The sequence below is a fragment of the Giraffa tippelskirchi genome, chromosome 1 (genome assembly GCF_054371585.1).
Source record: "Giraffa tippelskirchi isolate mGirTip1 chromosome 1, T2T-mGirTip1v1.2.pri, whole genome shotgun sequence".
Lineage (NCBI taxonomy): Eukaryota > Metazoa > Chordata > Mammalia > Artiodactyla > Giraffidae > Giraffa > Giraffa tippelskirchi.
Window position 1 is genome coordinate 192919019 of NC_137275.1, and position 15898 is coordinate 192934916.

A 15898-nucleotide genomic window follows, 5' to 3' on the forward strand; every position below is an offset into this window, starting at 1 on the left:
GAAAGCCCAGAGATAAACCCACGCACATATGGACACCTTATCTTCGACAAAGGAGGCAAGAATATACAATGGAGAAAAGACAATCTCTTTAACAAGTGGTGCTGGGAAAACTGGTCAACCACTTGTAAAAGAATGAAACTAGAACACTTCCTAACACCGTACACAAAAATAAACTCAAAATGGATTAAAGATCTAAACGTAAGACCAGAAACAATAAAACTCCTAGAGGAAAACATAGGCAAAACACTCTCCGACATAAATCACAGCAGGATCCTCCATGACCCACCTCCCAGAATATTGGAAATAAAAGCAAAAATAAACAAATGGGACCTAATTAAAATTAAAAGCTTTTGCACAACAAAGGAAACTGTAAACAAGGTGAAAAGACAGCCTTCAGAATGGGAGAAAATAATAGCAAATGAAGCAACAGACAAACAATTAATCTCAAAAATATACAAGCAACTTCTGCAGCTGTATTCCTGAAAAATAAACGACCCGATCAAAAAATGGGCCAAAGAACTAAACAGACATTTCTCCAAAGAAGACATACAGATGGCTAACAAACACATGAAAAGATGCTCAACATCACTCATTATTAGAGAAATGCAAATCAAAACCACAATGAGGTATCATTTCACACCAGTCAGAATGGCTGCTATCCAAAAGTCTACAAGCAATAAATGCTGGAGAGGGTGTGGAGAAAAGGGAACCCTCTTACACTGTTGGTGGGAATGCAAACTAGTACAGCCACTATGGAGAACAGTGTGGAGATTCCTTAAAAAACTGGGAATAGAACTGCCATATGACCCAGCAATCCCACTGCTGGGCATATACACCGAGGAAACCAGAATTGAAAGAGACGCGTGTACCCCAATGTTCATCGCAGCACTGTTTACAATAGCCAGGACATGGAAGCAACCTAGATGTCCATCAGCAGACGAATGGATAAGGAAGCTGTGGTACATATACACAATGGAATATTACTCAGCCATTAAAAAAAATACATTTGAATCGGTTCTACTGAGATGGATGAAACTGGAGCCCATTATACAGAGTGAAGTAAGCCAGAAAGAAAAACAACAATACAGTATACTAATGCATATATATGGAATTTGAAAGATGGTAACGATAACCCTATATGCGAGACAGAATAAGAGACACAGATGCATGGAACAATTTTATGGACTCTGAGGGAGAAGGTGAGGGTGGGACGTTCTGGGAGAATGGCATTGAGACATGTGTATTGTCATATGTGAAACAGAGCACCATTCCATGTTCGATGCATGTGACAAGGGCTCAGGGCCGGGGCAATGGGATGATCCAGAAGGATGGGATGGGGAGGGAGGTGGGTGGGGGGTCCGGGAAGGGGAACACATGTAAACCCATGGCTGATTCATGTCAATGTATGGCAAAAACTATTACAATATTGTAAAGTAATTAGCCCCCAACTAAAATAAATAAATTTATAAAAAAAAAAAAAAAAATGGAGGGCCAGAGATCTACAGTTTATGCACTCACTTCTACCATCAAACTTTGATACACTACAAAATGAGCCTTCTAAGTAGCAACACTGGACACATATGGTAAATCTCCTACATATGAACCTTCAAGTTGTGAACTTTCAAAGATGTGAACATGCATTTCATCAATGTCAGGCATGAGTGAAATTGCCCTCCATCTCCTATTGTGGACAATCCTTCAGCTCTACCATCTCCCACCTCCTCTCCTATCTCCAGTCAGTAACTCTTCTTGCCTGTTCACTCACTGCCAGCCCCTGTATGCCAGATGCTGTACTTACTACTGTACTTTCCAAGGTACTGGACTGTAAGATTAAAAATGTTTGCTTTATTTTTTGAGTTTGCTTTTTATGTATTATTTGTGTGAAAATATTACAAACCTATTACAATACAGTATCATAGAGCAGGTTGTATTAGTTGGGTACTTAGGCAAACTTTGTCAGACTTATGAACAAACTGGACTTGTGAATGCGCTCTTAGAATGGAACTCATTTGTATATAGGGGATTTACTGTATATATACACACATGTGTACACAAATGTAATCTTTCAGTTTTCATTGCTAGATCTCAAGTTATAGCAAGGCCAATATTTCACTTCATTTGATTAAAAATAGAGCTAAATTCTCACTTCTGGAAAGCGTCTGTGAATCTTTTAGTACATTAACTCATAAACATCTACTCTCTACATTTCTATTTGTTTTGAAAGTTTCCCTTTCCTTGAACATAGCTTGCATAATATGTACTGAGCTGCTAAACATTTACAGATTGTTCCAAGAGTCTTAACATCATACACCACAACATCACATATGGTAGTTCCGCTGGCTTCCCTGAAACACCTCTTACAAAGGGCACTTCTAAGAAACAAGACAATAGGGATGAAGTAAGAGTGAGCATACCTAAAACCAAGTCATGATAACATCTTAAAGAAATCACTTTGCCCTCTCTGAAACATTTTAAAACACTTTAATCTTTACATGTTTCATGTTTTGGAAATTTACAGATAGTAGACAATAAAAATTAGTGCTCCAAATATATTCTTTTAACTCACCTCTAAGGAAATGTACTTTCCTTTTAACTTTGATCCAGAATTCAAACAAAAAGTTAAAAAGGTGTTAACATACCTGTCATAGCCCAGAGGTTGAGGAGAATGAAGATTAAATTTAGGACTGCTTCTAGAAATTGTATTCCCTGGTGAGATATTATTTATGCGCTGTAATACAAAAAATACAGAAGTAATATTTTGTCATTCTATTTAAACATTTTATATACATTTTAAAAACCTGTAGCACACTAATTTACTAATGTAATTGAGAGTTTGGTATCCTACATGAGAAAATGTAAGCACAGATACCAAGGGAAAAAGTGCAACAAATGCCCAAGGACTCTCTCTCTTCATCATGTCTGAAGTCCAAACCCTGCCATATAAGCCCGCAAGGGGCATCCTGGCTCCCAGATTTGCCAGGACCCTGAAGTACCAGCTTTGGATTAGTCTCTTCTCAAATCATCATTTGACTTAGTGACTGACTCATCCACACCCAAAGCTGTGGCACTGGAACCCCAACCTTGAAGCTGGCCCCCAAAAGTCAGAGAAGAGGCTTTCTGGTTTGGAAAAGGTCCTCAAAATTCTAAATGGGCCTTAGCCTGTTTCTGTAGGAGGGTTTAAAAGCCCAAGGTCTCCACTCTGGTGATCTCATAACCACAAAGAACAACCAAAGAGTCTAAATAAACTCCTCGGCCAGAAGCACTCTCCTTCTTCTCTCAACAGGGAAATAGTTATTTGCTCCTCCATGAGACATCTCACTTTTTATGTTAGTGGTATCTGTGCACATCTTAACTCCCTGCATGCGTGCAAAGTTGCTTCAGTCGTGTCCGACTCTTTGCAGCCCCATGGACTGTAGCCTGCTAGGCTTCTCTGTCCATGGGATTCTCTAGGCAAGAATACTGGAGTGGGTTGCCATTTTCTCCTCCAGGGGATCTTCCTGACCCAGTGATCGAACCCATGTCTCTTATGTCTCCTGCATTGGTGGAGGGTTCTTTATTTACACTAGCACTACCTGGGAAGCCCCTTTAAGTCCTTACCATACTATAAACTTTTCCAGGACCCAGGCCACACCTTTTACATCTTTGTCTGGTTTTCTGGAACACTGAACAAAGAGTTGGCAAACATCTACACATTTATTTATGCAGAGGAGTGATGTATTTTTTAATTTGGGAAAATGTTGCCTCCTTTTATTATATGAAATTGTTTTCTCATTCTTATAAGTTCTAAGAAAATACACGATTTTTTAACCAAAATACTCTACCACAAGAAAGAAGAAAGTGTGTTATAAAATTCTCTTGCATACCAAGGATCTGTTGAACTTGCTGTAGCTGTTTTCAAGGGCACTTCTTAGGCCATCGTTACTGTCATGCAGTTTCCTGTTAGCTGTTCTAAAGAGTAAATACATATAGCAAATAAGTAGATAAGGAAAGTATTAGTGGGGTCAATGTCACCACTTTCTTTTCAGGCTGTGATGTTCAGAACATGGGACCTATTACCTCTGGTAACTTTCTACCACTTCCCTTCAAATCTTCTAAACTGAGATCGTTAATTCATTACTAGAAGTACAACTTAACAATGTGTCAACTCTCTTTAAAGGTCTCCAGGCATCTTATTTTATTATTTTTTTTCCAGCCTCCCGCCCCTGTCTCCAGGTATTTTATTTTATTATTTTTTTTCCAGCCTCTCGCCCCTGTCTCCAGGCATTTTAGGAGTGAGTCAGTCATGCTGTGGAAACTGCTTCTCCTTCGGGAGCTCCACTGTTAAGACAGGTTGTTGCAGGCCTTTCTGTTCCCTAAAGGCCTGAAGCCAGCCCGCCCCACCTACTCTCTCTCCCCTCCATGCGGGGGGATAGATATGCTATGTTCTGTCACACTTCTTTCTCCTGGCTCCTCCTACTTGTGGCCTGGTGCTGTACTGCCAGTTATGTATCAGTTAAAAGCTCCAATGTTATAGCTACATGTAAAAAAATGAAATTAGAACACCTCCTAACACCATACACAAAGAGAAACTTGAAATGGATTAAAGACCTAAATGTAAGAACAGAAACTATAAAACTCTTAGAGGAAAACATAGGCAGAACACTCGATGACATAAATGAAAGCAAGATCCTCTATGACCCACTTCCTAGAATAATGGAAATAAAAGTAAACAAATGGGACCTAATTAAACTTATAAGCTTTTGCACAGCAAAGGAAACTATAAAAAAGGTGAAAAGACAACCCTCAGAATAGGAGAAAATAATAGCAAAGGAAACAACTGACAAAGGATTAATTTCCAAAATATATAAGCAGTTCATACAACTCAATACCAGAAAAACAAACAACCCAATCAAAAAGTGAGAAAAAGACCTAAACAGACATTTCTCCAAAGAAGACATACATATGGCTAACAAACACATGAAAAGATGCTCAATAATGCTCATTTTTAGAGAAATGCAAATCAAAACTACAATGAGATGTCACCTCACACTGGTCAGAATGGCCATCATCAAAAAGTCTACAAACAATAAATGCTGGAGAGGGTGTGGAAAAATGGGAACCCTCTTGCACTGTTGGTGGGAATGTAAATTGATAGAGCCACTATGAAAGACGGTATGGTGATTTCTTAAAAAAAACTAGGAATAAAACCACCATATGACCCAGCAAGCCCACTCCTAGGCATATACCCTGAGGAAACCAAAACTGAAAAAGACACATGTATCCCATTGTTCATTGTAGCACTAGTTACAATGGCTAGAACACAGAAGCACCCTAGATGTCCATTGACAGATAAATAGATAAAGAAGTTTTGGTACATATACACAATGGAATATTACTCAGCCATAAAAAAGAGCACATTTGAATCAGTTCTAATGAGGTGGATGAACCTAGAGCCTATTATGTAGTGTGAAGTAAGCCAGAAAGAGAAAGTTAAATATCATATACTAACACATATATGTGGAATCTAGAAAGATGGTACCGGAGAATTTATCTGCAGGGTAGCAATGGAGAAAGACATAGAGAACAGACTTATGGACATGGGGAGAGGGCAGGAGAGAGTGAGATGTATGGAGAGAGTGACATGGAAACTTACATTACCATATGTAAAATAGATAGCTAATGGGAATTTGCTGTATGTCTCAGGGAACTCAAACAGGGTTCTGTAGCAACCTAGAGGGGTGGGGATGGGGAGGGAGGTGGGAGGGAGGTTCAAGAGGAAAGGGACATATGTATACCTTATGGCTGATTCATGTTGAAGTTAGACAGAAAACAACAAAATTCTGTAAAGCAATTATCCTTCAATTAAAAAATAAATTAATTTTAAAAAGCTCCAATATTGACTCAGGGTTCAAACCCCAACTCAGGCACTTAACTTTCCATATATCTTACAGAAGCCATTTAAACAGCCAGAGCCTCAGCAACCGCTAAAATCAAATAGTCTCTGCCTTACAGACCAGTTACTCTTTCCCTGCTTCAGGTTTATTCATCCTTCAGAACTCAATTCAATTGTTTCTTCCTCCAAAAACACCTCCTGGACCTTCCTGGATAGGAGAATGCCCTTATGAGATACATGGCGCCCCCTGGCCCCCCTCTCTCCTTTGGCACGTTATATTTAGAAGTACTGTCAGGCTCCATCTTCTTCCCCTAGACTAGCCCATAAGGAGAGAGGCTGAGTGCCTCTCTGAGTGTCAGCTCCTGGCATACCTAAACCATAAAAGGTGCTAAATGAAAACCTGCTGAATAAATGAATAGATGAATTAACATATCAACTCTATCAGTGCCACAGGTGAGGCTTAATAAGCATTTGTAATGGTGAGAAAAGCATCAAGCCTGACCTGACATTATCTGGGGGAAGAAAAACCAGAAGAAAATACTGCCTGGGAGAAAAGAGAGCAAGGGTGTCAGGGAAGAGGGAGGTTTTGTCAGTGAGGTCCTCAGAGAATAGATTCTGCAGCTTAGTCACAGAGCAGACAGAGCAGGTGTAATACTTCCAAGAGATTTAAAAAAAAGAAAAACATACTGCTAACCAGGCACAATAAACTGCGTAAGAATGATCATGTATGCCTAGTGATGTGACATGCACTGTGCGGGATGCCTGAAACCTCTCAGTGTGCCGAGCTGCCCAGAAAGCTGATGAGGTCAGGGCTGTTGTTCTTTACAGTATAATAAATGTATTATAAAGATACGCTGGACATACCAACCTGATTTAAGAGGACTTTTAGAGAATTATAATCTCGTTCCTGGATTGGAGGAGTTTATGTAGGATTAGCAGCATCAGAAAGCTAAATTGATGTGCTAAAGTCGCCACATCAAGAAGGAACATGTGTGGATCTCTGAACCCAGCCTCTGATATACGGCAACTCGTGTTATATGTGGCATGTGTTTTACCAACAAAATATAAGTTAAATTAAGTGTGATGAGAAATATGAGAACTTACTGGAGTATTTCAATTTGCCTCTCAAGACTATTTCGATCTTCGGTGTATTCTCGGATTATTTCCAGATCCCTGTAAAATTACATTTTATATTTGAATGAGCATTAGGTGTTCAGTCCTGCCTAACCTATACCTACTCTCCCAGACTTCTTTCCACCTCTTCCAAAGTCCTGTGTCCTTGACCATGGTTTCTATCTCTCCATGCTCCTGCTCGGATCCTCTGAGCCCATCAGCAGCCTCTTCTCCCCTGTGAGCCACAAGCATACCCACACCTCTGCTTCCTCCTGCAAGGCTCTGCTTCCTCCATTCCCCCTTGCAGCATCCACAGCTCCTCCACCCCAGCCCACTGCCCTGGCTCTGCCCAGTCCCAGCCCTTACTGGGACTGAACCCCTGGCCTTCTACTAAGCCTGCTCTCCACAGGTGCTCACATTACCCATTCAGCCCAACCCACTCTCTCACCTCTGACTCTTCTCTGCTCATTCCAAGCCTTACACAACCCCAATCCCAGCTATATTAATACTGCTTTCTCATCTCTGTGCTCCCAGTCCTGCTGGCCCTCCCCTCCGCACCCTAAGCCACAGAGGGATCCAGAGAACCAGGTTTTCTCTGTTCACTATAAACTCATGCTCAGCAAGTCTTCTGTTGCTTTATTATGAAGCAGCCCTGGCCTTCTCCTTAAAATGTCCATTTAGAACATCAGCCACTTCCCTCCAGCCCCTATCCCACCCCAGCCCCATTTCTCAGTAGACAAACCCCATCACTATCTTCCCCAGACCCTCAGGCTGTCAAATTTTGTCCATAATAACTAACTTGCCCATTTGTACTCTTGATAAGGCTACGAGTTTCCCAATTGTCTCTAGGAATTTAAGTTCTTTAGCCAAAAATTCTGGGACCTTACATTATAGCCTTAAACTAGTTTTAAAACTTTTTAATTTTTTTAAACTTTTGCCTTTCCATTCAAAATATCTTTTTCTGTCCACTGGCCTGACCACTGTTCCCCAAACCAGTCATATCCGTCCTTATGTCCTTGCCTCTGCTTTGGGTTTTGCCACACATGGAATGTCTCTGAGACTCTTTTTCCATCTGTAAAATGGGGATAAGGAAAGTTCCTATTGCATAGGAAACTGTGACTGAGTTAATGCTAATGAAGTACTAAAGACAGTGTTAGGCAGTTGTCAGTGGGACCTGTGTTACTTGTTGATAAGTTAACTCAAGTGTCTCTTCTTTAATAAAGTCTCCACCTTTCTGAACTAAAAGAACACTTTGTCTACCGTCTCATGGCAATAAACCCAATGTGTGACACTGCTGGTGGTATTGTTTCTGACATTGTTGAGTTCTTATGCTGTTTAACTCCGTAACCTTTTAGCTTTTAAGTTTCCCAACTAAATTTGAAGTTCTCAAAGAGCAGAGGCCACATCTTTTCTTTTTTTAAAATGTACTCCACACTCATAACTCCTTATCTAGCTCAGGGACCTGTATATAGTAAGCACTTAATAAATGTATGACTGCTTTTCACTGTGCGTGTGCATGCTCAGTCACGTCCGATTCTTTGCAACCTCATAGACTATAGCTCACCAGGCTCCTCTATCCATGGAATTTCCCAGGCAAGAATACTGAAGTGGGTTGCCATTTCCTACAACTGCCATTTCCTACAACAGGGGATCTTCCCGAACCAGGGACCAAACTTGGATCTCCTGCATTGGCAGATGGATTTTTTACCACTGAGCCACCTGGGGAAGCTTTCCATTACAGGATCTTAATTCTGAATAAGGTTGGTGAAACAACAAACAAAATACAAGGTATTTTTCTCAAGTGTACATGTACCAGAGGATACATGCATATACTCATGCATATAGATGCATTTTCATATTTATAATACTCCTATATAAATATGTGTATCTTCCTTATATATAATTACATGCCTTTGTGTGTACATGTGTGTGTTAGATCCTATATTATTAATACCATATTGCAAAACTAAAGCATAGTAAAATAAAATGACTTGCCTAAGACGTTTAGTCTTTTTATGTTGCAGTGCTGGAATTTCTACCTTCTAAGCACCTCAGCTAGCACTGCCTCTTGATACTTTAGGTATATTCTTCTGCTCCCATTTAATTCAAACATTTCTAAGCCCTGCACTGTTCTGAGCAGTCAGTAATTAAACTAATTAATCAGTTTGTTTTTTAAAAAATTTAAAACACAAAAATCATTAGATCTAACACTAAACACAAAATCTTTAGAAAGCAAAGAATATATTAGCAAAGTTAATAAATAACCCCTTATTACTACATAGCTAGCTTCATTCACATGGATGTTACCCAAATAAACATTCTATTCAAACTACAAAGTAAAATGTGAAGTTTCATACCTTTCAGAATTCAGACTCTGATCAGCATAATCACTTTTCAAAGAATCTAATTCACTCTGAAGAAAGGCTATGTTTGTCTGTGCTTCTAAAAGATCTTTCTTAACTTTCTGATTTTCCTAGAGGAAAGGAACAGTGCAGGTCATTAGACTCAGAGTTTCTTCCACAGGGAGACGTGAAGTCAAGTACAGTGTTAACTCCCACATGTCACTCTCACCCCTCCACAGTCTTCAAACCTTGGTGTTCAAAGAACTAATTATCAATTCAAGGTAATTTTAAATTTTAATAAAGTATTAAAATGTCAAAATTAAATCCTCAAAGTTCTTCTTCTTCTTTTTTAAATACTTGGGCATTTGGTGCAAAACTACAACAGTAAGAGTTTATCATGATGACACTTTAACATGTTATTGGTAAAACAATGGAGACCAAACATTTAAACATCTGCTTTACTTAATGAGAGCTGTGGAATTACTGATAGTCTGTGGAACTGACAGTATCTATTACCAGGCAGACGGGCTACTTTTAATAATAAATCCCATCCCCTAACATTGTTAAGTTTTACACTTAAAAATAAGCCTGCGTGGTTAGGAAATTTCTATATTTTTCTTAAAAACAAAAGAGAAAGAACAACAAAAAAAAAGATCACTGGAAGTTTCTGGTTAAGTATGGTAGACTGGGCACATGAACTAGTTTTCTTTCCCTTTTGAGACCCTATTAACATGAAATACCAAAGGAAATAAACTAATAGAAGTTAAAAGAATGGAAGAGGGGCCAGTCAACAGTCAAGTGATCTAAAAACATTGCTGGAAAAAGGAAACTGGATGGCAATGTGCTGAGAGAGGGAAGAAAGAAGGGGAAAAGGAGGTCCAGATAGGTGTTGAAGGTTCTGCTGTAGAGCAGAGCAGAGACAACTGGTCAGGCAGAAGCCCCAAGAATGAGAAGAGGGCTGAAAAAAGAGATTAGAATTGTATATTAAGTCATGCTGCCTCTCAAGCCCACACCTGCTCTTACTCTAGGAAAGAAGAGCAGAAAGCCAGAGCTGATTCCAAAGGCAACAAGTTATTTAATAATAACTGAATGATTCCCCAAAGGAAAGCTAAGGCTTCTCTTTGTACATATCCATGCCTCATGCGTATCGTAACTGGGGTTCCATGTCTGACAGCCAGCTTTACATACGAGCTCCAAGGAAACTATCTTTCAGAAGAGAGGCCCTGAGGTAAACATATCTATTTGCCTAGCTGCACAGGAATCATACATTGGCTACCTGAAACGGTCAGAAATTCCAAGGTGAAGAAATTCCAAGGTGAAACTTGCTATCTGTCTAGCAAGTTTAAAAAGCAATTAATCCAATAAGAATTGAAATCTCTTGGACTCCAAAATCAGCTCCCTTATGAGTATACAGTGGAAGTGACAAATAGATTTAAGGGACTAGATCTGATAGACAGAGTGCCTGATGAACTATGGACAGAGGTTCGTGACATTGTACAGGAGACAGGGATCAAGAAAATCCCCATGGAAAAGAAATGCAAAAAAGCAAAATGGCTGTCTGAGGAGGCCTTACAGATAGCTGGGAAGAGAAGAGAAGCGAAAAGCAAAGGAGAAAAGGAAAGATATTCTCATCTGAATGCAGAGTTCCAAAGACTGGCAAGGAGAGATAAGAAAGCCTTTCTTAGCGATCAGTGCAAACAAATAGAGGAAAACAACAGATTGGGAAAGACTAGAGATCTCTTCAAGAAAATTAGAGATACCAAAGGAACAATTTCATGCAAAGATAGGCTCGATAAAGGACAGAAATGGTATGGACCTAACAGAAGCAGAAGATATTAAGAAGAGGTGGCAAGAATACACAGAAGAACTGTACAAAAAAGATCTTCACGACCCAGATAATCACGATGGTGTGATCACTCACCTAGAGCCAGACATCCTGGAATGTGAAGTTAAGTGGGCCTTAGAAAGCATCACTACGAACAAAGCTAGTGGAGGTGATGGAATTCCAGTTGAGCTATTTCAAATCCTCAAAGGTGATGCTGTGAAAGTGCTGCACTCAATATGCCAGCAAATTTGGACAACTCAGCAGTGGCCACAGGACTGGAAAAGGTCAGTTTTCGTTCCAATCCCAAAGAAAGGCAATGCCAAAGAATGCTCAAACTACCGCACAATTGCACTCATCTCACATGCTAGTAAAGTAATGCTCAAAATTCTCCAAGCCAGGCTTCAGCAATACGTGAACCGTGAACTTCCAGATGTTCAAGCTGGTTTTAGAAAAGGCAGAGGAACCAGAGATCAAATTGCCAATATCCGCTGGATCATCGAAAAAGCAAGAGAGTTCCAGAAAAACATCTATTTCTGCTTTATTGACTATGCCAAAGCCTTTGACTGTGTGGATCACAATAAACTGTGGAAAATTCTGAAAGAGATGGGAATACCAGACCATCTGACCTGTCTCTTGAGAAACCTGTATGCAGGACAGGAAGCAACAGTTAGAACTGGACATGGAACAACAGACTGGTTCCAAATAGGAAAAGGAGTGCGTCAAGGCTGTATATTGTCACCCTGCTTATTTAACTTATATGCAGAGTACATCATGAGAAATACTGGGCTGGAAGAAACACAAGCTGGAATCAAGATTGCCGGGAGAAATATCAATAACCTCAGATATGCGGATGACACCACCCTTATGGCAGAAAGTGAAGAAGAACTAAAGAGCCTCTTGATGAAGGTGAAGGAGGAGAGTGAAAAAGTTGGCTTAAAGCTCAACGTTCAGAAAACTAAGATCATGGCATCTGGTCCCATCACTCCATGGGAAATAGATGGGAAACAGTGGAAACAGTGTCAGACTTTACTTTTTTGGGCTCCAGAATCACTGCTGATGGTGACTGCAGCCATGAAATTAAAAGACGCTTACTCCTTGGAAGGAAGGTTATGGCCAACCTAGATAGCATGTTTAAAAGCAGAGACATTACTTTGCCAACAAAAGTCCGTCTAGTCAAGGCTATGGTTTTTCCAGTGGTCATGTATGGATGTGAGAGTTGGACGGTGAAGAAAGCTGAGCGCCGCAGAATTGATGCTTTTGAACTGTGGTGTTGGAGAAGACTCTTGAGAGTCCCTTGGACTGCAAGGAGATCCAATCAATCCATCCTAAAAGAGATCAATCCTGGGTGTTCATTGGAAGGTGTGATGTTGAAGCTGAAGCTCCAATACTTTGGCCACCTCATGCGAAGGGCTGACTCATTGGAAAAGACCCTAATGCTGGGTAGGATTGGGGGCAGGAGGAGAAGGGGACGACAGAGGATGAGATGGTTGGATGGCATCACCGAGTCGATGATCATGGGCTTGGGTAGACTCCGGGAGTTGGTGATGGACAGAGAGGCCTGGCGTGCTGCAATTCATGGGGTCACAGAGAGTCGGACACGACTGAGCGACTGAACTGAACTGGACTCCAAAACTTCTCCAATATTTTCAGGAGAAGAAAAAACAAATTGTATGTACTGAAAAGAATAGATAGAAGTTGCAAGGTATCAGGGATATGAAGATGGCAGAGTTTCTTTTTTTAAGTAACCAAAAACCCAACCAAGAGAATCCAAGAGAAGTAAGCAACTCTTTAAAGTCACGATTCAAGCACAAAACCAACTAAGAGGTAGCAAAATCTGGAACTGTTAGTGCATAAATGGATCCTAACCACAAAGCTGGGGGACCTTCTCTTTTTGAGTGGCACAGCGATAATAAGTGGAGAGAAATAAATGCAATTCTAGCTCATTCATGCTCACTTCTTGGCTCTGCAGGGGAGAATATTTAGATTCATAATAAAGGAAATGTTCATTATTGGCTTTCAGTATTTGAGTCAACCTGGAAACTAAAGAAAATGATGATGATGAAACAGATATAGATATTATCAGTTCTGGCAACAGAAATACTAGAGATATAGTCAGCAGAAGATGGAAAGGGACAGCAAGAGGAAGGATAGGGCAATAAGACTTCATCTTATAAAGCTAGGGAAACAGATCTGAGTTGATGTTATATGAATGCAGGGATTAACTAATAAATGTTTAAAGGCCACATAATCATTGCTCTGAGTAAAAAATAAATAAAAGCATTTACAATAGATATAAGTAATAGACTGAGGGAAAAGTCTGCCAAAAATGTAACACATTTAGTCAGAGGTATTTCAAAGACTCTCTAACTGTAGTATTAATTTCTCTTTAAGTTTTTATTCCTGGAACACTGAAATCATAGCATGATTTTATTTAAGAAACAGTAGTCTAACAGGAAATACATTACTGAAAATGAAAAGATAATTCTTACCATTGATAAGTCATAAATTTGTTTCTTTAATGCAGCCACATCTTGTTTCTGACTTATGTGTTTTGATTGTTCTTCTAGCTGAAAGAGCAAGTAAAAGTTGAGCATTTACAAACTCACTTTCAGTTGGTTCCACTAAGTTTAGGAATATATTCACATTCAGATACGGGAATTCTAAATGTCTTCAATTTTGAACATTATACAACCACATAAATCAGTAAATTAGATGTAATCTATAATAATTTGAAAATTTGCTTTAAATAATTAACATGTTCAAAACGGTTTTTTTTTTTTCCAGATCCTGTTTTTTAAAAAATTTATTTATTTATTTTAATTGGAGGCTAATAACTTTATAATATTGTGGTAGTTTTTGACATACATTGACATGAATCAGCCATGGGTGTACATATGTCCCCCTGTTCCACCTGAACCCCCCTCCCACCTCCCTCTCCATCCCATCCCTCTGGGTTGTCTCAGCGCACCGGCTTTCAGTGCCCTGTTTCATGCATCGAACTTGGACTGGTCATCTATTTCACATATGGTAATATATGTGTTTCAATGCTATTCTCTCAAATCATCTCACCCTCGCCTTCTCCACAGAGTCCAAAACTCTGTGCTTTATATCTGTGTCTCTTTTACTGTCTCACATATAGGGTTGTCATTACCATCTTTCTAAATTCCATATATATGTATTAATATACTGTATTGGTGTTTGTCTTTCTGACTTACTTCACTCTGTATAATAGGCTCCAGTTTCATCCACCTCATTAGAAATGATTCAAATGCATTCTTTTAATAGCTGAATAATATTTCATTGTGTATATGTACCACAACTGTCTTATCCATTCATCTGATGATGGACATCTAGGCTGCTTTCATGTCCTGGCTATTGTAAACAGTGCTGCAATGAACACTGGGGTACATGTGTCTCTTTCAATTCTGGTTTCCTTGGTGTGTATGCCCAGCAGTGGGATTGCTGGGTCGTATGGCAGTTCTACTTCCAGTTTTTTAAGGAATCTCCACACTGTTCTCCATAGTGGCCGTACTAGTTTGCATTCCCACCAACAGTGTAAGAGGGTTCCCTTTTCTCCATACCCTCTCCAGCATTTATTGTTTGTAGACTTTTTGATAGTAGCCATTCTGATTGGCGTGAGATGGTACCTCATTGTGGTTTTGATTTGCATTTCTCTGATAATGAGTGATGTTGAGCATCTTTTCATGTGTTTGTTAGCCATCTGTATGTCTTCTTTGGAGAAATGTCTGTTTAGTTCTTTGGCCCATTTTTTGATTGGGTCGTTATTTTTCTTGTATTGAGCTACATGAGCTGCTTGTATATTTTTGAGATTAATTCTCTGCCAGTTGCTTCATTAGCTATTATTTTCTCCCATTCTGAAGGCTGTCTTTTCATCTTGCTTATAGTTTCCTTTGTTGTGCAAAAGCTTTTAAATTTATTTAGGTCCCACTTGTTTATTTTTGCTTTTATTTCCATTACTCTGGGAGGTGGGCCATAGAGGATCTTGCTGTGATTTATGTCAGAGAGTGTTCTGCCTGTTTTCTTCTAGGAGTTTTATAGTTTCTGGTCTTACATTTAGATCTTTAATCCATTTTGAGTTTATTTTTGTGTATGGTGTTAGAAAGTGTTCTAGTTTCATTCTTTTACAGGTGGTTAACCAGTTTTCCCAGCACCGCTTGTTAAAGAGATTGTCTTTTCTCCACTGTACATTTTTGCCTCTTTTGTCAAAAAAAAAAAAAAGGTGTCCATAGGTTTGTGGATTTATCTCTGGGCTTTCTATTTTGTTCCATAGATCTATATTTCTCTTTGTGCCAGTACCATACTGTCTTGATGACTGTAGCTTTGTAGTAACTTTGAAGTCAGGCAGGGTGATCCCTCCAGTGCCATTCTTTTTCAAGATTGCTTTGGCTATTCGAGATTTTTTGTGCTTAAATACAAATTGTGAAATTATTTGTTCTAGTTCTGTGAAAAATACCATTTGTAGCTTGATAGGGGTTGCACTGAATCTATAGATTGCTTTGGGTAGTATTCTCATTTTCACTATATTGATTCTTCTGATCCATGAACATGGTATGTTTCTCCATCTATTTGTGTCATCTTTGATTTCTTTCATCAGTGTTTTATAGTTTTCTAAACATAGGTCTTTTGTTTCTTTAGGTAAATTTATTTCTAAGTATTTTATTGTTTTCATTGCAATGGTGAATGGGATTGTTTTCTTAATTTCTCTGTTTTTTCATTGTTAGTGTA

At 39.3% G+C, this 15898-nt stretch overlaps 1 protein-coding gene across 2 annotated transcripts in view; it reads right to left on the minus strand.

Annotated features, from left to right (window-relative positions):
* Window positions 1-15898, minus strand: part of RASEF (RAS and EF-hand domain containing) — a 90181-nt gene that overhangs the window by 25666 nt on the left and 48617 nt on the right. For both annotated transcript variants that reach the window (XM_081519397.1, XM_081519405.1), the window contains exons 5-9: window positions 13642-13719; window positions 9343-9458; window positions 6977-7045; window positions 3864-3948; window positions 2640-2728 (exon numbers count right to left, since the gene is read on the minus strand). In XM_081519397.1, the coding sequence (XP_081375523.1) occupies window positions 2640-2728; window positions 3864-3948; window positions 6977-7045; window positions 9343-9458; window positions 13642-13719 (437 nt within the window). The remainder of the gene's footprint in view (window positions 1-2639; window positions 2729-3863; window positions 3949-6976; window positions 7046-9342; window positions 9459-13641; window positions 13720-15898) is intronic.